This window comes from Condylura cristata, unplaced genomic scaffold (genome assembly GCF_000260355.1).
Source record: "Condylura cristata isolate star-nosed mole 26May11 unplaced genomic scaffold, ConCri1.0 scaffold00008, whole genome shotgun sequence".
Classification (NCBI taxonomy): Eukaryota; Metazoa; Chordata; class Mammalia; order Eulipotyphla; family Talpidae; genus Condylura; species Condylura cristata.
Window position 1 is genome coordinate 2788349 of NW_004567109.1, and position 21616 is coordinate 2809964.

Here is a 21616-nt window from a genome sequence, read left to right on the forward strand (position 1 = left end):
GTAATTTTACCATGAGAGACGTCATTATTTAGCTGAGAAGTGAAGCAAGTATTAATCATCCTGTGCCCTAAATGATTTCAGTTTTACCTAAAGATAGTTAAATGTTTTCTTGTTTATCTCTGAAAAGTCATTTTCAACTTATGACCTAAAATTCGGACAAATTATTTGCTGTGCTTATGTTGTGTTCTCACTCTCTCTCTTAAATGCTCTCATCTGTAGGATAACTGCACCAGCAAGGTACGGTGGGGTTTGGTAGACGTCAACTGGGGAACCTTTGATGATGCTTAGGTGCTCAGAGGATGCGTGGAGGCCTCAGCGTAATAATAAAACCTCCAGAACACTTTTTTTTTGCCATTTGTTCTGTGGCCCTGGGATTTAGAGTTGCCGTTTCGGGTGACCATGAGTCATGAGGCCTCACACCAACATGATTTTTCAAGAACATGATGTGATTTGGGGAAGGAATTCAGAATAAAGGAACAAGAGAGCAATTGGAGGAAGCTCTGTACTCTGCCACCGTCCGCGGGCTTCCCGGTGAGCCGCAGGCCGGCACCAAGTGCTGTTCAGGCATAGGTAGAAGGCGTCTCTCAGGGCAGTGTGCAAGGCACCTGGCTTCCAGAAGGCGTCAGTCTGCTCTTCTTAAGCCTCTTTGTATGAGCTGTGCTCATTTCTCACCATGGAGGGCCATAGGCTAAAATTGTCTAAAAATAGTTTTTTCTACTCTTTGATTGTAGCCAAAGCATATTATTTGCTCCCTTTTCAATCTAAACACCAGAGATTTTTCTGTTTCTTCTATTTGGATTCAGACACTCCAGAACGTAGTAGCTTTCCTCTGCGAGAGTGGCAGCCCCCCAGTGTGTTCTGAGTCGCCGGCAGCCTGTGGCAGCCTCTGCGCCGAGAAGCGCTCGGCTGCTACCTGCACACCCGCGGCCTCTTTTTTCTCTGCTGCCCCACAGTAATGGCCTGTCTGTGTTGACTGGGAAAATCTACCTTCCATTTAAAAGACCCCATCTTCTGTTTGCTGTTATGTCCTCGTGACGCCCTCTGCACTGCCAGTCTGCGTCCCAGGACCGTGACGACTCAACCTGCTGGGCCTCCGGCCTGGGCGTTTGCCCGCACTAACGCCCCGCCAGACAGGGACAGTCTCGTGTCCATCCGCGCGTTTCCCGCACGACGCTGTGGTTCACAGATGGTTTTTTATAATCAGTTTTATAAAGTGCTATTTAATACCAGGATCTATTTCATAACTGGAACATCAAGATAAATTTTTTTTATAAAACAATCAACGTTTTGAGGAAATTAAGATGTATTGTTATTTCCGGTGGGGCGAGCAAGAATCAGGATCTTACCTTTCGCACTTCCTAGGGCTTATTTCTAGAGAGGTTAGTGATCTAAGTCAAGCTTTTTCTGTAACTATGGAAGCACTTAACAACTATGACAGCAGGCCAGTTTGATTAAGAGAACAAATGGGAAAGAAATGGCTAAAATTCTGGGGCATCTTCCAGTGGGAAGACTGAAGTTCTGTTTCTGCTTCGTTTAGCTGTTCCTTCTTAATGTCGTCTAGCTGACAAATAGGAGTGCAGAACACTTTGCAAACTGTATGCTTCTTCTCACAGCACTGCCTGCAGTCACTGCAGGGGCATCCTCAGAACCTCACAGTTTCTCAGCACTGGACAAGGGCAAAGGAGTGTGTAGGTGTGGCCAGAGCCAGCAAGGAATAAACCTTGCAGACCTCCAAGATTTTGTAGGGGAGGCTGGGCCCCACCAAGCCATGAGTGAGAGGTTAAAGTCTGTAGCAGTCTGTATAGCTTAGCCATAGAAGCTGCTATTTGAAGTGACTTTCTAGTTGGGCAAATGAGTATTCGTGGGGAGAGTAGGAGGAGATGGAATTTGCCTCCTCCTTTCCTCAATAAATCAGAGGTCAGCCGCTTAGAACTCCTTTTCTAAATACTCTGCTTTTGCAAGAAGATCACCCCTAATTTAGCCTCAGATTCTATCAGGAGTGGATTATAGACCTGCCAGTGGCCGGGGAGATGTTTATCAGTGAACCCTGGCTTTCCCCAGAAGCCTTTCAGTGGCAGACTCAGACGGCAGTCAGCCAGCAGATACCGTTATCTGCAAGCGTTTACATTGCTTTCACTTTCAAAAGATAGACTTTCCTCCACTTCAGCTCTGGCTCTGCACGGATGCTGTTTGCTTCATGAGAAGAGTCGCAGGAAGCAGCAGTGCCGGAAACGCACCTTCCAGGCCTTAGTCTCCCTTAGCCAGCCACGGCTGCCTTAGTGTGCTTCGTGCCGCCCAACGCCGGTGGCTGGACTTGTGTGAGGGAGCAGCCCGGTGTAGTGATTCCCAGTTACGTAGGTAGGCCACGACCCACTCATCTGCTGACATGACCATTCCATTAACTGAACGACTTGTTTCTTCACCCCCAGCCTGCCTTCTGCAGAAATAAAAACTACTGCCAGAGGTCGCGTTTTGGATGATCTTAAGGGATGATGGTTAATTTTGTTAAGTGAGGTCATGATCTTGTAGTTACTTGTTTTGCAAGCCCCACTCTGTTAGACGTGTCCCTGGAATATGAGTAGGTGAAATGTTGGCTTGGCTCGAAGACATTATCACCTGTAAAGTTGTGGTTGGATAGGTGAATGGGCCCTGGTGCTGCATGGGTCGAGCCCTCCCGAGTCCGACCATGGAGCTGTGACTGCTAAGGGAGCGTGCGTGTCCCGAGCGCGCAGGGAGGGGCGCCCACGGCAGCCGCCGCCTACTCCAGAAGGGGCAGGGGACACAGTGGGACGTCCCGAGGGACAGCTGAGGTGGCTGACGAGAAACTGCGAGTGGTGGAAACCGCAGGTGGCCGTGTGTGCAGCTCCTGTCCACGCTCAGCTGTGAGCGTGTCACTCGTTTCTCAAAATAAAATAGAAGAAGACAAACATTATTACGTGAGCTTTGGATATTTTGAAGCGTTTACACTTGATGCGGAACTTCATCAGGGGTTTTACTTACTTGGGATTTTCAGGCTGGTTTGCTTTCGTGGGAGTATTTTGCCTCTAAGGGTGCTACGAGACATCTCTTTCTCTTTGATAGAGTAAGAAGAAGAAGAAGACGGATTTTATCCCCTACCGAGATTCTGTCCTCACGTGGCTTCTTCGAGAAAACCTAGGTAGGTTGACGGGGGCGGCGAAGCCACCTGTCCCGCGTCTGCTGGGAGGAGAGTCACCTCACCTGTCCGCCGTGCTGAGTTGAGGGCGCCTTCTCTTTTCCACGTTCACTCTTGGTTTAGTTGGGTGGAATTCACTCCTGTATTCAGACTTGTCGCCTGTATTTTGTTGACTTCAGAACATGAACTCGGGGTGCAGTGGGCTTCCTGCCCACACCCCTGCTTCAAAGTGCTGTCCCTCCCCCCTTTGGGAAGTCCCACGCTCCCGAAGGGGCAGAGGCCAGCACTCGCCAGCCCTGACTGCGTTTTCGCCAGCGTTTTGGCACCTCTGGTCGCCACCTCCCTCCACTCACTCTCCTTGTGCCCCTCCTCCTCGCTGAAGAGAAGGGGTCACTGAGAGAGACGTTCTGAGTGCAGAGGGTGGGGACAGGCTGTGGTGGTGGCTCGTGGCGCGCGGAGCCATGTGGGCAGGGTGCTGGGGTCCCGCTGTGCGGGGCTCAGGGGCAGGCGGAGGGAACCGCCCCAAGCGGGAGCCTCACTGGGCGGCCGGCTGCCGCGGTCGTGCTGTTGGGTTTGACACCGCCGAGGACACTGAGGTGTGGTGGCTCATCCTTGCAGGGGGCAACTCCCGGACTGCCATGGTGGCGGCCCTGAGCCCGGCGGACATCAACTACGACGAGACCCTGAGCACCCTGAGGTACTGCGTGGGCCTGCGGGTGCCGGCTGTGGGGGGACAGCCGTCCTCACAGGGCGACGGGGCGGAGGGGGTTTCGTGATGACAACGCGCCTGCCTAGGTTGTCAGTTTCATCGGGCAAGGCGGGAGCTTTGTCACGGGAGAGTCATTGAGATGGCCCAAGCGAGACTTTGGTTAAGCTTCTAGATGATCATGAACGTTTTTTGTCCTTTTTGTGCTGTTTGTCACAGAACTGCTCAAGGGGTTAAAAAGTAACAGTTATGAATACAGGTAACAATGAAAAGATTCACTTTCTGGCCTTTCTGTAAAGGAGCAGACTGTCTGCATCTCAGGGAGTCAGCTGAGGCTTTTCCCTGAGACGTAAAATACCACAAAGCTTCCTACAGTTGTATTTCTCTTAAGACTCAAAATGTGTAGCTGTTCAAGCTGTTCAGTTTAGAAATAATGGAATATTGCTTGTGGGACGTGGAGCGTCTGGGTGACGGAGCAGGGGATGGATTTTCTCGTTGGCTCTAGATACGCAGATCGTGCAAAACAAATCAAGTGCAACGCCGTCATCAATGAGGACCCCAACGCCAAGCTGGTTCGTGAGTTAAAGGAGGAGGTGACCCGCCTGAAGGATCTTCTCCGCGCTCAGGGCCTGGGCGACATTATTGACAGTAAGTGACACCTTCCGCTGCTCCGCTCAGCAGCTTTCGCACGTAGACTTGAGGGACTGGTGTGAAGCCAGAGACACAGACCTCAGAATTCCTTTTGTAGAAACTGTGAGTTGTTCGTTTGAACCCAGGAACCTGTAAAAGATGAACATATCACTACTTGAATTTTATTACATTACCATTTGAAGTTTATTTGGAATGTTAAACATTAACTCACTGAAAAATTAATCACTGCATAAAAATGTGTCTTAAAATTTTGGTTTTCGCGGGTGGGTTTCTCTGGACTAATGCAGTGACAGCAGTGCCTAGGCTCGAAGCCCAGGCTCCAGGCTCCTTTCAGATAAGGCCTGAGTGGCTTCCCTCCTGCCAGGTGGCTGCAAGCCCTTCCCCCACTTCCTCTGACCACACGGAGGGGAAGAGACCCAATTTTGACCAAGTTCAATAACTAGAGTTCCAGAGTATTGTTTTACAATGTTGAAGACAAACTTTAGTCATCTGCCTGCACAGTGCTTTAGCTCAGGTACCTGGATAATCTAGCGTACTAGATTGCACTAGATTATTCAGATAACGTGTGGGTTTGTTAAATAAATCTTTTTGATTTTCTGAACAGAAAGCATCACGTTGTTTAGCATTCTAATAGACTTTCAAGTTCAGGTCTTACTGGTGAGCATCTCAGTTGCCATGGAAACGTTTTGTAACCTGATGATATATTCTCTGTGTTAACTTTGGTCACTTCCCAAATGCCACATGCTGCCCTGTGCCCTCTGTGTCACTGCTGAATCTGGATTCTTCTTGTGTTTTTCCTCCTGCTCACCTTCAGTTGACCCATTGATCGATGATTACTCTGGAAGTGGAGGCAAATGTGTGTATTTCATGCATTGGTTATTTCCAGTACTCTGACTTGCTAACCTGCCTCCGCTGGGTCAGTCTTAAAACGAGCTTTGCATGCCAGCAATCCCGACTGAAATCCCAGACAGAGCACACGGTAGATTCGGCAATGAGCCGATGTTTGCCCTTGGCCACTTAGCGTGGCAACCACGGCTGAGTTTCAGCTTGTGGCTTGAATAACACGGAGAGGCTGCAAGTCTCTGGCTGTTTCCATCTTCAGTTTTTCCATTTACGTGACTAAGCTGAATCCAGAGTCACGGGTGCTGATCGGCGCTCGCACGGCAGACCATACCGGGCCTGGCTGGCACTGGGGTGTTTTCACCTCTGACCGTGCCACTGACTGAATAGGCCACCCGAGGCAGGCCCACTCACCGCCGGAACACTGCAGCCAGCGTGGGCGGATTGTGAGTGTAACTCAGAACCCTGCGTTCAGTCGTTTAATTGTTATTACACTCTTTTTTTTTTTGGCCCTTTGATATTCTTCAGGGTATGGTATCACATAATAGAGAAATCCTTTTTAAGTTAACTATGTAATTTCTGAGCCTTAATATATACAATTAAAAACAACTACCTCCAGGGGTCTCCCTGGTGGCACAAAAAGTCTGAACACTATGAGGCTGCTCTAGCCCCTGTAGTTCGATCCCCCCCCAGGGCGCAGCAGACCGCTCCTGTCTCCCTGCTACTCCCCCCAGCAGGGTATTCTAGTAGATCCTCCTGTTCTGCTCCCCACTCTGTCTCTTGTGAATCCTCTCTCTCTCTCTCTCACCCCCCCACACACACCCCTGCACCCCTGCTCTTGTGTGCATAAATAAGTAAAAGAAATCTTTAAAAACAACAAACCAGCCACCACGCCCAGCGGCCACACTATCCGCGACTGACGGACCCTGACCCCTTAGCTTCAACCCTGCTTATGCCAAGTTGGTGCCCACACCGGGGCCTCCTTTTATCTGATGTTTTGGTAAGCCTCCCCCCCTTTCCAAGTTAAACTTTAAAGACTTGGATGTCTCACGTGTTCTTGAAATGGGCCTTTCTTGAAAGACCGTTCCTCACTGCTCCCATTTACACGAAGCCGATGAGGAAATGGTTCCTGAGCCCCTGAGACTGTTGGTCAGGGAATCAGCCTCAGTGAAAAGTCCTGATTTTTATGGGTGAAGTTCTGGACCTTCACTGCCGTGTTGGCCTGGGTAGCTGGCGGCCACAGGGCCTGGGAGAGACCGCAGCAGAAGCTGCCTGGGCCGCGGGGACCCGCCCCCGGCCACGGAGGGCTCCTGCGCTGGGCTCTGTCTGAGATTTCGGGGCCTGGCGAAGCCGGGACGCCCTCTTCCTCCGCTTCCGTGCGCCAGCCGCCCCGCCTGCCGCCTCGCTCTTCCCGCAGTGGCCTCCCCAGCCGTGCATGCCCGAGCCTGGCCTGAACCCACTCGGGAGACAGCCGTGGCAGCCGTGGCCGCTTCGTGCCTCTGCGCGGCCCGGCCGCGCTCACCTGCGCAGGGTGTGCATGTGCCCGTGGGCCTGCGCGCTCCGTGATCCTGCTTTCCCTCCCTGCGGCCTCACCTGGCGGCTGGTTATTTGCTCCCGTTCCCATCACCCTTTCAAAGTGCTTGTTTTCCTGTGTTCTGTATTTGCAGATGGTGGTTTTCAAACTGTCTTGAAGCAACCACTGATTTTAAGGGGCTTCAAGAACTGACTTTGGTGACGTTGAGACAGGCAGACCTAGAAAGAGCGAGCACTTGCCCCGCTTTTTATTTCCATGGAGTCCTGTCCTTAAAGGAACACTTGCTCCGTTTTGATATGAGCTCTGAGCAGTGTCAGCTTCTCCCGTGCACGGGTGAGCCCGTCGTAAAGCGGCCGCCCCCGCGCTGAGGCTGCGTCCTGGCGACCGCAAGCACAGAGCGCGGCTCGATGAGCGCCCCGACTTGTGCCGCCTCCTACCAAAGCGAAGTTTAAAAACGACATTTGCAGTTGTGCTAAGAACCTTATAAATGAAAGCCCGTCCCCAAACTTGCCTCAGTGCCGGGAACGCGGCGGAGCGGCGTGTCTGGCCACGCCGTTGGGCAGGCTCCGGCCTTTCTGAAATTAGCAGCAGCCAGCCCAGGCGCCGGCTTGCTCGGATAGGTCAGCGCCAAGGTCAGCAGCTGGCGATTGTTCGTCCCTGCTGAGCCAAGCAGCAGGTCCTGGGTTCCTGACCTAGACTCATGTCGGCGTTCTGTGATGCCTGTAGCGAGGGCTCCTTTACTTCCAAGTCCCATTTTACAAGTCCATTTCAGCATATTGAAATGCGGTTATTCAGAGGGCATTGTTATTATGTGCTGAGATGCTCCTGGGTAATTTTGCGGAATTCCATCAAACAGTAGACCACACTGATAATGTATTGTTATTGATAAATGATCGTTTCCCCCTCTGAGTGATTCAAACTAGTGGCAGTTTAAGAGTGTGACTCTGAAGACAATGTAGGTTTGCAGCCATAAAAGAAAGAGCTATCACACACCATTTAGGGAGCATGGCTGATAGTCACCTTTATGGCGCTGGTTACCTCCTGCACACGTCAGCCTGGACTGGAGTTTTTAGACTCTAAACTTAGAAGTGACTCTCGGCCCCTGGGGTCCGGCATTAAAGACAGACATGTTTTAGAACTGCCATCTAGAACAATCACTATCTGTCATTATGATGACTGGTCTGTCCTGGCGCTTTAGTGCTATCCTTTCTTACACTGGTGTTCCTTCCTGTCTTTTTTCCCCTCTGCTCCTCTCCCTCTTTCCCACTTTTCTGCCTTCCTTCTTTCTATCTCCCAGATCTGAAAGATTTTCAGAACAATAAACATAGGTACTTGCTAGCCTCTGAGAATCAACGCCCTGGCAATTTTTCCACAGCATCCATGGGGTCTCTCACTTCATCTCCATCTTCCTGCTCACTCAGTAGTCAGGTGGGCTTAACATCAGTGAGCAGTATTCAGGAAAGGATCATGTCAACCCCTGGAGGAGAAGAGGCCATCGAGCGTCTGAAGGTAAGTCGTAATTCAGGCTGAACCTGGGATAGTCTCTGCAGAGCCACGAGGCCAAATTGGGACTAAGAGGCTTTGGGGAGGAACTTTCTGGCCTGTGAAGAGGTCCTGGGTGCTGTGGAAGGTGGTGTCTGTTGACTGGGAGGCAGGAATCCAGCATGGCCAGGAAAGATGAGGTGGTGGGCAGGCAGATTATCTGAGGGGTTTTATAAGCCACCGTTGAGATTTAGGTGAAAGTTATCAAGCTGGTGGAAATATCTGGCCCACCTGAAGATGCGAGCTGTGGCGTCAGGCCTCTGTCAGAAAAGTGGACTCCCAGTCAGACCGGCAGGGAGCAGGGCTTCTGTTCAGGGAGGTAAATACGCCATCAAGAGAAAGCTTGAACGTCCAAGTAGCTGCACAGGTTTATTCAGAGCCAACGTGGGCTGATGTTCTGGAAGGTCATAGAAAGCCTGGGGCTCTGGCGGCCCTGCCTGCTCCTGTTTGGGTGCCCAGAGTGGGGGAGTGAGGAGGGGGAGCAGCCCCGAGGGAGCAGGGGGCCCCCAGCCTGCCCTCTGGCAGCCACGGTGACGCCCCGCCCCTCCAGTCCTGAGGGCTCCGGCTGGGTAACTGAAGATGGTGGTTTCACTTGGGTTTTCAGGTGTGGGTGGAAAAGGTGTGAGGAAAGGGCTTCAGGGTGTAAGCTTCCCTTTTCCTTCAGCACTTCATTCACTTCCAAAATGAGGTGCTTAGGAAGCAAAACTTGCAGAAAGAGGGGAAAGCAGTGAACGCCCTGGTAAAGGGAGAGGGAGTGAGCGAGCTTTTCCTGGATGCTGCAGATCCTGTCAGTTGTACCTCAATAAAAAGATAGAACCGAAATACTGATTTAAAACGTAAAAACCCCGCAGCCGGTATAAAGGACCAGGGGAGAAAATAATAGTGAACAACGATATACCAGAGACATTTTATGGGGGTGGAGTGTGGGATGGGATCAAAAATGGTGGTGGTGGGGGAGTGCACTGGACTGTGGTGATGGCACAGGGTGATTTGGCAATGGGAAGCCCACGGGGATTGCAACTGAGTTGGAGAAAGGCACAAATGATGTAAAAATAAACTATTATTAAAATAAGACAAAAAAACCCGCAGCCAAAGGGGAGTTGCTGCTGCTTAGCACCTGAAAAGTGGCCACAATGTGGCCAGATCCGTGTCCACGGGAAAGGGAGGGGCTGGTGAGTGTGTGGGGTGTCCGCTCAGAGCTGGGGAGGTGGGGCCTGTGGGGCGAGCGGGCGCTCCCCGCCTCCTTGCTCTGGGGATTTTGACTCTCTCTGCCTGTAAAGCCTTAATGTACAAATGCAGTTACACTTTGCTGTAACATACATCTTGGCATGAAAGAAAACTCTGCCAAGTTGACAAACTGAAACTGCCGGATGTTACGAGTCAGGACGTGAACCCCACTGAGAATTAGGTCACCTGGTGTCTTCCAGGCGGTTCCCAGGGAATAGCCCGGCTGCTGTTCAGAGCCCGCCGGCCGCCTTCCCACCAAAGCCCAAGCCCAGCCACGTGGTGCCGCCCCCCGGAAAGCACGCTCACGGCGCTCGCTCTCTGTGAGCCAGCACGGGGACACGGGGACTCTTCCACCCCCTGGCTTCCGGCAGATGCTGGTCCGGGGCTCCGCAGGGGCTCTGGGCTGTGAGCGGCGCTGTCTGTGCTGCGGCCCAGCCCGCAGCCGGGCGAGGATGCCGGGGACTGGCTTACTCGGGGTCCGCTGTTGCGGAGTGGGGAGGGCTGCGTCCCCAAGATGTGGCACCGCAGGAGGAGATCTTAAGGGGAACAGTAACAGGGGCCAGGACTCTCCCTGACAGTTTGCCTTTGCTTCTCTTTATTTTTGACCTAAAAAGAAATTAGTTGATAGGATACTTGTACACGGGGTGTAGCTGCTGCTTCATTGAATAGCCCGTGTTACCCCATCATGAACACCAAAGGGCCCCCACAAACCTGGGTGAAATAGTGCGCTCCCTGACTGCTAGATTCAGACCCCCGTTCGAGGTGGCTCTGAACGCCCGTTCAGCAGCCAGAGCGTGGACACGGGGTTTGTTGATCAGCCTGGCATCAAGCCGGGGACTCTGAGTGCGGGCTCAGGCTTCGGCTATAAATACCCACGGCCTCCCTAGGAAGGCGCCGCCTGAGCCCAGGGGCCCCCTCTTGACCAGCCTGGGGCGCGCGGGTTCAGCACACGGGGTTCTCTGATGACTTCGGGGAGTGTTCTATGTGAGAAGTGTTTAACTCTTACAGCCCTCACTTTAACCTAGTCCTGGAGAAGAGATTAGATGGCGTCCAGCCACGGAATGTAATTATGAACCGGGCTGCACAGTAGCTCGTATGTGACTCGAGAACTGACATGAAGGACACCTCAGCCCAGTGTTCCTGGGAGCTGAAAGCTCTGTTTGTTTTTTTTTTTAACATGCAGCACCTGCAGGAAAGAAGGCCTCTTAGCGGGGCTCCTGAACCCCTGGTTCCTGAAGGGTAAACAAACCCCCTTTTCAGCTGCCTCTTAAATTAGGCTCTGAGAGCGGGCTGTGGCGTGGCCCTGGAGGCCCGTGCCGGTCTCTGCTTCTCCACCGGGGCCCCGCTCAGAGGGTGGACCCCTCCCTTCACGGCTGTCCTGGCTGCTTCCCTGGAGGCCTGTCGCTGTGCCTCCTTGCAGGGAGAGTCGGGCTGCTCTGGGCCGTCTCAGGATAGCGCGCCTGCTCGTTCTCGGGAGCGTGTTCCAGGTGCTTCCCGGCATTTGGTAGCACTGAAGAAAATACCATTTTCTCTGACTTCGCTTCTGCACAGTTTAAAAAAATAGCTTCCTTGACCACAAAAAAATGATACCTTGAAGCTGTAGTGATGAGTGCTGTCTCACTCAGCTTGTGCACTGAGCTGCTACAGAAACACACCGCTCGCCCCCGGCCCCGGTCTACAGTGAGCCCCAGGAAGGTGCTTTGGTTCTTGCCTTTCTGGCCTATGGCAGACCCTCAGCAGGTGACGGGAACCGTCACTGCAGCGGCCACTCGCCTCAGGTCTGTCAGCACTGGCCCTCTCTACGCTGGCGTTTCGTGCTATAGAGGAGGGAACTGGCTTTCCTCCTCCTCTTCTCGCCCTCTTATGCTGGGTCCCCTGTAGCAAAAGGCAAATTGAAGGAGAGAAAAAAAGTGCGGCGCTTTATTTCCATTCTATGGCACACAGGGCCCTCACCAGGAGATGCCGCCCAAGAAGCATTAAACCTGAGCAGTATTTTTTTTTTATGACGAACAGTAGAAAGTTGTGGGAAAATGCAATGGGACAGAGAGCACGAGCTAGGAAGTCAGCGGGACGTGCCGTGAGCCCTTGCGCAGAGCCCGGCACCCTCCGTCTCTGGAGGCTGGTGCTCCCTCCTCAGCGCCGGGCGGGGGCCGCCTCCCAGGCCTCCTGGCCTGCTCCGGCAGGTGAGAGCCCTCCCGCACCCGCGGCTCCTCAGGCACATGCGACCCTCGGTGTTGCGGTGAGGTTAGAGTCAATCTGTGTCTTGTTCTCTTGCTGAAGTGGCTGCATTTGGGATGTTGCGGGACAAGAGACAGCCGTGCTCACCAGGAAGGGCTCCGGAGAACTGAGCAGTCTGACTGGCTTGGCGACAGGCCTGGCCCTCACGCTCGTCTCGGCACAGTAGATGCTGCCTTGCCCCCGTGGAGGCATCACCTGCGCCCCGCTGCCCCCCCAGACCCGGGAGCTGAGCGATGAGATCCTTGGGCTCTTCAGCAGTATGCTTCTTCCCGCAGGAGTCAGAGAAGATCATTGCCGAGTTGAATGAAACCTGGGAAGAGAAGCTGCGTAAGACAGAAGCCATCAGAATGGAGAGGTCAGGAGGTTAAACTCTGGGATTGTTTCTGAATTCTCCAAGGAAATTGGATTACTTTTATAGTAAGGAAAGATGAAAGAGAAATTCAAAACAAAGACTCTTCCTCCCCAAACAAAATACAAGCCTGGCTGGGACTTACGGTCAGTGAGACCCGCACACCTGTCCACTCCCCCGAGGCTGTGCTGGGAGAGTCACCGGCCGTGGCCGCTGCCTGTGCCGGAGGCCACGGAGGGTGACGGCTCTGAGGTGTTTTGGCTTGTGAAGAAAACTGCCTTTGACAAACAGGCTCCGGTGCTCCCCCTTAGAACCGTTGTGGTAGGAGGCAAAGTGGTTTGAGCCACAACCTTTTAAAATTCCTATGCTAGCTCAGCCCCTACCTGAAGGTGAGCATAACCCAAAATAACCCTTTGCCGGTGGAATAAACATAGATTTAAAGTGTCAGTTCCTGTCTCTCCTCTTTGGAGAAGATGAGGCAGAAATGAGTTCTAGTATTCATACAGTAAATGTCTCAAGCAGAATTTTCTACAGAGATTTTAAGCTCAAAGTAGAATTTCTCACAGAGACTAAGCTACAGAGGTGGTGGCCATAGATATCATTAAAAAAAAAAACAGCTTTCATTGCTGTCACTACAAGTAACTCACTAAAGGCGGCTGGGCTCCCCCCTTGCCGCCCCCACCCTGGCTGGTCTCTGGGGCCTGGGGTCTGGACGGCGTCTGAAGGCTGGATGTCGCCCTAGGGAGGCCCTGCTGGCTGAGATGGGAGTAGCCATTCGGGAAGACGGAGGGACCCTGGGAGTTTTCTCGCCTAAGAAGGTAAGTGAGCCTCGGGATTCCCAAACCGCTGCCGCGCCCTCCCCCCAAGGCTTCGTGCCAGAAGTCCCCGCTGCCTCTTGCTGTCCCGGGGCGCCTGCTTCTAAAGTGCTTGTTGCTCCGCGCGCAGGCCTCTGCAGCCCCTTGCCTCGGCCCGCCCTGACTGTCTGAGCAGAGCGTGGCCTCAAGACCCTGTGACCTACGTGGGGATGCCGTCGGGCTAGTTTCACCAAGGAAGGTTGTTTTTTTCAAGATTTTAGAAACATTAGCGCTGAGTGAAGAGAATTTTCAGAAGCTGTATTATTAAATGTCAGTAATTTCAATTTCTTTAAGGTAAAGACAAACTAAAAAACTGATATCATGAGAGAACTGATAAAATCATTGAGAAAAGTGACAGGTGTGGCAACATTTTTATAAAGCCAATGAAAAATTAAATATTTCTTGAGAATAATGATATTCCCTGTACCCTTCTGAGTTCTCGACTGAGATCCCTGTGGTATAATTTTGACGAGAAACGAGGAAAACCGAAAGAGGTTTATTTGCGTGTGCAGCCACGTACACAGGCGCCCGGGGACAGGTGTCGCTGAGCAGGCCTCGAGCCGCCCTGACCGGGCGGGGTGAAGGGCTTGGGGGAGAGGATGGCCTTGGGACAGCGGGGCGGGGGGCTGGGGGCCTGGGGGGACATGGTGTCTGGGTGCAGCGGCAGCGACCACTTCGGGGCCCCTCTCCCCGCGCAGCAGCCCCCGGTGGGCGACGCGAGTCCCTTCAGGGCCGGTGTCTGGGCAGCTCGGGCGTGGGCGGCCCCGAGCACTGGCCTCTTCTCCACCGGCACAGGGTCCCCGCAGCCGTGGCCTCTCGACCGCCCTTCTAGGTTTCTGCCCAAACCTTTACGAAAATGGTGACCGGCCAGCCAGCCAGCCAGCCCTCTCCGATTCTTGCTTTGTGTTCTCCTTGCTTTCACCTGTCAAGACGCGTGTCTTGTTCTTAGCCCAGAACTCGTGTTTTGAGGGACCTACCAGTGCAGCTTTGGAAGGTCCGAAGGGGACTTCTGCTCTTTACCGTGGGGTTGCTGCCAGGAGTAAGACGTGCCCATGCAGGCCCTGGGCGTCCAGGCGCGGCCTCCTGCAGGGCCTGTGGCTGGCGCAGCCTTCTCGGTCAGGCTTGCTCCCGCTGACAGACGCCCTGTCGCCTTCCAGACCCCGCATCTCGTTAACCTCAACGAGGACCCGCTGATGTCCGAGTGTCTGCTCTACTACATCAAAGATGGAATCACAAGGTGTGTTCTCGTTGCTTAATGCTTCCTCATGATCAGATAAGAAGAGGGAGGTTATTTGTTGAAACATCTGTTGTAATAATTGGCTGTTTTCCCCGTCTGGCATAGCGAAAACGTAGATTTTCCACTCTCCCCAAATGATGTGTTTTCTCTAGCTAAACCAGTTAACGGGTAGTTTTCCCCCAAAAGCCTGTCGGAAAAATGTCTCCTTCTACCATCTCACCCGAATTCGTTAGGGAGATTAGTTCACTGGTGTTGCCCGAGCTCCGTGGGTCACATTGTGGGAGGCTGGTCATACATGAAGCCGGGCTTTGCAGTTGAAAGCGCTGGGAGGAAAAGCCAGCACCTTTTCTCCACATACAAAGAGTATTCTTGGGGAGAAAGAGGCTCATTGTTTCGTGTGCTTTTTGTGTCTGAATCACCCTGGGCAACGCCCCCTCGTGTCCAGGGTTGGCCAGGCAGAGGCCGAGCGGCGCCAGGACATCGTGCTGAGCGGGGCCCACATCAAGGAGGAGCACTGTGTCTTCCGGAGCGAGAGGAGCGACAGCGGCCACGGTGAGGCCCCGGGCCCTGCTCTGTCGCCGTGTGCCTGCGAAATCCCCCACACTTGGCATTCCTGGCTCTGGGTGCTTCTTGTACTATCTAGTGTTTGGAAACGGGGCACCCTGACTGCTTAGAAGTGCAGGGACCGCAGAGCCACTTTACATGAAAATGGCCCGAACAAGAGGAGTCCTTTTGTCCCTGGCAAGCACTGAGCAGGGCCCAGGCAGCGGGGCTTGGGCCTGAATGTTAATGATCTCAGAGACCAGTAGGAAAGGAACAGATGGGCAGTGGGGGCTGGAAGCACCTCTGCTGGGTCTTAAGCCGTCAAATTAATTTTTATGTACAGAGGAGGAAACAGTCTCTTGCCCAGGTTACTAGCAAGGCAGCAATCCAGGTATTTTTGTGCACTACGTGAATGAGAATACCTGCTTTGGTATTAAGTTTCTGGCTAGTACCCACATCTCACCCTTGGGTCTCTGACCGTCCTGTCTTGCGGGCTGACGACCAAGCTGTCCCCAGGCCAGGTGTCGCCTGGCTGGGAGGTCTGGCGCCTTCGCGCCAGTCACATCTTTCCACGGCTTCTTCCCCGTACCCTAACACAACCGACAGACGCGCCGCCACTCGGCTGGCCCCAGGACGCTGTGCTGGTGACCACGAGCCCGCGGCGGCATCCGCGCCCCCTTCCCCGTCCCCCGCTGTATTTGGCGGCTTGCGAGGCTGACCTCAGATTGCACTTCTTTCAGTGATCGTGACCCTTGAGCCCTGCGAGCGCTCAGAAACCTACGTGAATGGCAAGAGGGTGTCCCAGCCCGTTCAGCTGCGCTCAGGTGAGCCGGAGTGGGGAGCCCAGTGGGGCGCCGGACTTGTGTGATGACCCTTTGGAATGGACACGCTTGCGTACGGGGGAGGCGAGTCCCCGGGGCCCTGCGCCGCTCGAGACCGACTCCCTAACCCCGCTCTGTTCTGCACCAGGGAACCGGATCATTATGGGCAAGAACCACGTGTTCCGGTTCAACCACCCCGAGCAGGCACGGGCGGAGCGGGAGAAGACGCCCTCCGCGGAGACCCCCTCTGAGCCTGTGGACTGGACGTTTGCCCAGAGGGAGCTTCTGGAAAAACAAGGCATTGACATGAAGCAGGAGATGGAGAAGAGGTGAGGCCTGGCGGGAGGCAGCCGGGGAGGGCGCTGAGCGGCTGTGCGGCCTAACGCCCCTCCCTTCCAGGCTGCAGGAAATGGAGATCCTGTACAAGAAGGAGAAGGAGGAAGCAGATCTTCTCCTGGAGCAGCAGAGACTGGTAGGAGTCCACCCTGAACCCTCTTAGGAAAGGGCCGCCGCTCTCGCCTCCCCTCCCACGGGCGAGCCCCCTGCTTGCTCTTCATCTCCTTAATGGAGGAGGAGCCTGGCTCGCCCGGCCGCTGGCCTCACCCCGGCCTGCAGGTGCTGTGTGGCGCCGCCCTTGCCCGAGTCAGCCCCCGAAACGAGTGCTCTGGAGGAATAGCGAGGGCTTCCGGGTAGCCTTGCCTCTGGTAGTGGTTTTGGATTCGCCTCAGAGCCGGTTTCACAGTCATTCTTCTGAGTGTCGCGTTTGGCGGGTGTTGCCTTGGTTTGTTTCCGATCACCTGATAGTACTAATTCTCTGCTCTTGGGCTGACTCCGGGATTTTCCTTCTCCTTTTTTTTGATGAGTTAAACTGTGTCTAAACGTGTCGCTGCACAGTTGCATGTGTTAATCCCTTACTGTTCCCTTGCATGGAGCCTGAATTCTCCACGAGGCCTCAGTGACGGGCGGGCGCAGCTCAGTGGGAGAGGGAGTAGAGGAGGGGCTGGGTCAGCCCCGCAAAGGCAGCGTAAGGTGCAACTCGCGGTGCCACGGCTGGGGCACCGTAGGGTGTCGACTGGTCTTCCGGCTGTGATGGAATCTGTGACTAGATTCATCCCATTAGGTAGATTTTCATTTTTAAAACCCCCCAGTTCGGACAAGTGAGATGCTGGTGATAAAAAGCCTGTTGGCATTCATTTGATTTGTACCAAAAAAAAAAAAAAAAAAAAGGCCTAACAAGCCTTTGGGGACTGTGGCTAGAGTTTAGGAATGTCCCTTTCTCAGATCCACGGGCTTCTTTTAAGATCAGGGGCATTAGGGACGGGGCCGGGGTACTGGTTTCTTTCCTTAGTGAAGGCACAGCCTGCAAAGTGCTGTCAGCAGCCGGTCACCGTCCAGTCACACTCTGCTTTGGGGAAGAGAGGCTGTGACTGAGGGAGCCTGGGAAGCCAGGGGCTGGCCAAGGCAGGCTTCCCCGGGGAGTTCCTTCAGGCTCAGCAGTGGGTTAAAACAGTTTTTTATTTTGAAAATGATAGGAAAGCCTAGAAAGGAGTGGACTGCAAGGGTAAACCAAGTGTTTGGGGCAAGATAATAGCAGCGTCACAGTGAGAGTCTCTGTAGGAGGCCCATGGCATTTAGTTTTTAATGAGCACTGCAGTGTGATCAGTTTGTGACACATGAAAGAGCCTTTTATCTCAATAATGTAGAAATCTAATAACATGCCTCTCGTGGTCTGTGAGAGACCAACCAGGATAGGTATAATTAAGCTGTATTTATTATGAACAGCAGGCTCTTGTGTTTGTTAGTGCTTTGTGATTTACAGAGGACTTTGACATCCATCTTTTTATTTATTTATTTTTTGCTTCTGGAAACCAGCTTCTTGGGTAGGTTTGTATGTAAGTAAGAGAAGCAGAGGAAGCCAAGGCTACCTACAGTGCCATCTGGCCCTGGGAGACACCCGGGTTGAGTTTACACTCGGGTCCTCTGGCTGGCTTCAGTGCTCTGTCCAGTGGGGCTGTGCTTCTGGACCTCCTGGGGACCTGGCTAACTCAGAGGTGCTGACTGAGTGGGTCTGGGGTGGGGCCGAGACTCTGAATGTCTGACACACCCCAGGTGATGGCTGGTCCCAGGACCCACCTTTGTGTAACGAACTAGAAAAGAACCAAGATGCTGGCTTCTCCATCACTGCTGTGCGCACTCAGAGGAAGATACTGACATGACTCCAAGAGAAAGTAACCGTGTCTGAGACGGCCTCAGTTTGCAGGGGTCGTGCAGGCGGCCCAGTCAGGTTCTGGTCGTGCCCCCAGCGTGCCTGACTCAGCCAGGGGGATAGGGCAGCTCCTCAAAGCAACAAGTTACTTGCCTCCCTGAAGTTCAGCTCTGCCTCTTGAGCTTCTTGTCCTCAAGAAGAATTGATTTCTGATGCTCTAACCTGAAGAGTAGCAAGCACGTAAGAATCCTGAGTGGAAGTGACCCTGTATTGGTCAGCCAGCAGATAGATTTTGAATGTGCCCGTTGAATACTGTTGAAGGGATACGAAGGACTTACTCAGTAAATGCCCACTGTTTATATGATCATTTTTGCAAAATGGGATCTGTGCAAATGAGCTTTGTCTGGTGACAGTTCCTGAAGTGATCCAGGCTCTGGGGCTGTGCCCTCTCGTGGCCAGGGTCTCTGCACCTGGTCTGCTCTGCTCCTTCCTGTTTGCACATGTGTTTTGTGTTTCTTATTTTCAGAAACTGCCTGTAGCGTCTCTTCAGGAGGTATTTAATGAACACAGAAGGGTTGTTCAGTCACATGAGAAATGGCCAGACTGGAGTGGTTTCCCCAGCTCTGTAGTACACGACTTTAAATAGCGTAAAACCTTTTTTTGGATGTAAATAGGGGTCACCTCATGGCACATAAATTTTGTAGAGTTTTTAGTCTCATTATCAGTGTGTGACTGACTGGGGGTGTGTCTGAGCTGTAAGGTGCTGTACAGAGATGACAATGTGGCGGTATTTTTAAAGGAAAGAACATGATGCCTCTTAATTTGACTTCTTTGAGTTTATATAAACTCTCACTTAGGTATTTAAAGATCAACTCATCAATCATGATATTAAAGCAAGGATTAGAATATATGTTGTTTCCTAAATTTGTATTCCTGGCATCTTTTAAGGAGCTTTTAAGAGGAAACGGAAGGAGCCAGGGGAAGAAAGCAAAAGCTGTTCATTCCACAGGAGCAGTGAGGGCGAGTTTGTGCTCCGTGGCAGGAAGCCCTTTGTAAGGAAGCCCTTTCAGTCACCAGACTGCATATCTAATGCTTACTAATGTTATCTTTTAGCGGCGTAACATTAGCCTGAGTCTTTAAACTTAAAATGAAAAGAAAACAGTATATAGAATCTGTAAATTTAGCACTACCTGCTTTTTGGAGCTTCATTTTCAAACAGATTGTGTTGTAAACGGGCTCAAGTACCTGGTTTATCGACCATTAGAAATGGTACAGATTGGTAACTAGCAATATCTTCAAATTCAGGGGCCAAATTGTTGTCATTATTGTTAAAGGTTATTTTGTCTGTTTCCCAGAAAGTAACTGTACATAGAAATCTTTGGAGGAGAGAACAGATACTGTTTTATCAGTTTTGCTTCATTTAAAAAAAAAAAAAAAACAGAAACAAAAGCCAAGCCCTTTCCCGGCGATGCTGTCGGTGATCACAGACACACAAGAGACTGTTGAGTGGCCACATGTCTATTTCCTGGCAGTCCTGACCGGCTCCTCCTTCGGATAGTTTCTTTCTCAGGCGCTCGTCTTTCCTCATAGAGACCCCTTGATGACCCCTCAGAGCTTCCCGAGTGTGCGCTGACAGCCCCTGACCCGCCTCACTGTGCAGTCAGGCCCTGGTGTCGGCATCATTAAGGAGCCTTTTTAGAGACGAGGTAATGGCAGAGAGAGCTGGGGCTGTGCTTTCAGGCAGAGCCACGCTGTGTGTGCAGATGCAATCTGTGTGTTTCATGCGTTGGTGGGAAGTGATACTCCTCAAACAGCCAGAAATGCTGTGACTTTCTGTAGCTAGGACACGTCTCAGTTGTATTTATTATAATATCTTGTGGGTGGGCGGGGGACTTTAAATGATATTTAATGAAGACCTGTGCTCGGCTTAATTTTTATCCTGGTAGTTTATTTCATAGAATTTTAGAGGTGAGGTATTTGTTGGTGATCCACCTATAAAGGTCCCTTCTGAATGCTTCTCAGGACAAGAGATTTTTTTTTTTTTAATTTTTTAAAGATTTTATTTATTTATTCATATAGAACTGGGGTACAGGCCAGAGATGCGGAGGGTGAGAGGATTCACCAGAGACAGAGTAGGGAGCAGAACAGGCAGATCAACGAAGTACACTGCTGAGGGGAGCAGCGGGCGGGTCAGGAGAGGTCTGCCTCGCCATGTGGTCACCTCCGGGGCAGGCAGGAATCGAACTCATGCGGAAGCAGCTTTAGCTTCTCAGTGCTGTGCTCTAACCCGCTGCGCCACCAGGGAGGGCCAGGACAACAGATTTTAATTGTCAAAGGAAATGGGTCCGTGTGCTGAAGCAAGAACAGAGCAACGCCAGAGTGTGTTCACGGGAAGACTAGTCTCCAGGCCCTCTTGTCTCATAGAGTGAGACTGGCTTGATGAGAACCTCCGTGGCTGGCCAGCAGGGACTCGGCGCTTTAACGTCATCCGTTTGACTGTTTCTACTCTCTCACCTTCTAACTTTTTTCTAGGGCTGCTCTTTTCAGTAAAGCTAAACAGAACGTGGCTTCCTCCAGCCTTACTAACCCTTGTTAACCGCCTGCTCGTCACATCTTGTATGGCGTCTGTGCTCACCCGGGGGGAGAGCGTTCTGGAAGCAGCAGCAGCAGTAACCAAGGCAAATGTGGGACGTGGCTGCATGCGTGTGGGCATGTGGGGCGCAGGCGTGACTGCTTTCCTTGAGCTAGTGGGCTCTGCCTTCACACCGTCTTGCTAGTCGCCGCGTGTGGCCTCCGAGGGCTCTCACCTGGCAGACCCTCCGCAGCGATTTGAGCTCAGATCTCATCACTTTAGCCGGAAACTGGAAGTCTGGTTTAGTGGCCTTCAACAGACACATTTTTATTTCTGATCTCTGTGTGCGTAGGTCTTAAAACTTCCACACTAGGTGCAGTGTTTTGTGTTTTTAGTTTTGTTTTTTTGTTTGTTTGGTTGGTTTTGAAATTTGGTTAAGGCTTTTTTGCTTGCTTTTTCTTCGATTTGATTTTCCTTTTTTATATTTTAATTTTGGTTATTTGGGGGCCATTTTTTGATTTTGTTTTTCCAAAGGACGCGGATTCTGATAGCGGGGATGATTCAGACAAGCGATCCTGTGAAGAGAGCTGGAAATTGATAACTTCTCTGAGAGAAAAGCTACCTCCCAGCAAGTTACAAACCATTGTTAAAAAATGTGGCCTCCCCAGCAGTGGGAAGAAACGAGAACCAATTAAAATGTATCAGATCCCCCAGAGGCGGCGCCTGAGCAAGGACTCCAAGTGGGTCACCATGTCAGACCTCAAGATCCAGGCGGTCAAGGAGATCTGCTACGAGGTGGCGCTCAACGACTTCCGCCACAGCCGGCAGGAGATCGAGGCCTTGGCCATCGTGAGGATGAAGGAGCTGTGCGCCACCTACGGGAAGAAGGACCCCAACGAGCGGGACTCCTGGCGCGCGGTGGCCAGGGACGTGTGGGACACCGTCGGCGTCGGGGACGAGAAGGTGGAGGACATGATGGCCAGCGGCAAGGGGGGCACGGATGTCGACGACCTCAAGGTCCACATAGACAAGCTGGAAGACATTCTGCAGGAGGTCAAAAAGCAAAACAACACGAAAGACGAGGAGATCAGAGTCTTAAGAAACAAAATGCTCAAAATGGAGAAGGTCTTGCCGCTGATCGG

The 21616-nt window shown here is 52.4% G+C and overlaps 1 protein-coding gene across 7 annotated transcripts in view; it reads left to right on the plus strand.

Moving 5' to 3' along the window:
- The window catches only part of KIF1B (kinesin family member 1B), an 84238-nt gene that overhangs the window by 20552 nt on the left and 42070 nt on the right, over nt 1–21616 (plus strand). For 2 of the 7 annotated variants that reach the window (XM_012722146.1, XM_012722150.1), the window contains exons 9-21: nt 220–237; nt 3082–3157; nt 3773–3851; nt 4366–4508; nt 5326–5367; nt 8183–8394; nt 12168–12247; nt 12984–13059; nt 14253–14332; nt 14778–14884; nt 15616–15699; nt 15845–16025; nt 16096–16168. In XM_012722146.1, coding sequence (XP_012577600.1) covers nt 220–237; nt 3082–3157; nt 3773–3851; nt 4366–4508; nt 5326–5367; nt 8183–8394; nt 12168–12247; nt 12984–13059; nt 14253–14332; nt 14778–14884; nt 15616–15699; nt 15845–16025; nt 16096–16168 — 1251 coding nt within the window. The remainder of the gene's footprint in view (nt 1–219; nt 238–3081; nt 3158–3772; nt 3852–4365; nt 4509–5325; nt 5368–8182; nt 8395–12167; nt 12248–12983; nt 13060–14252; nt 14333–14777; nt 14885–15615; nt 15700–15844; nt 16026–16095; nt 16169–21616) is intronic. The other 5 variants (XM_012722149.1, XM_012722151.1, XM_012722148.1 and 2 more) reach the window with 4 other exon arrangements.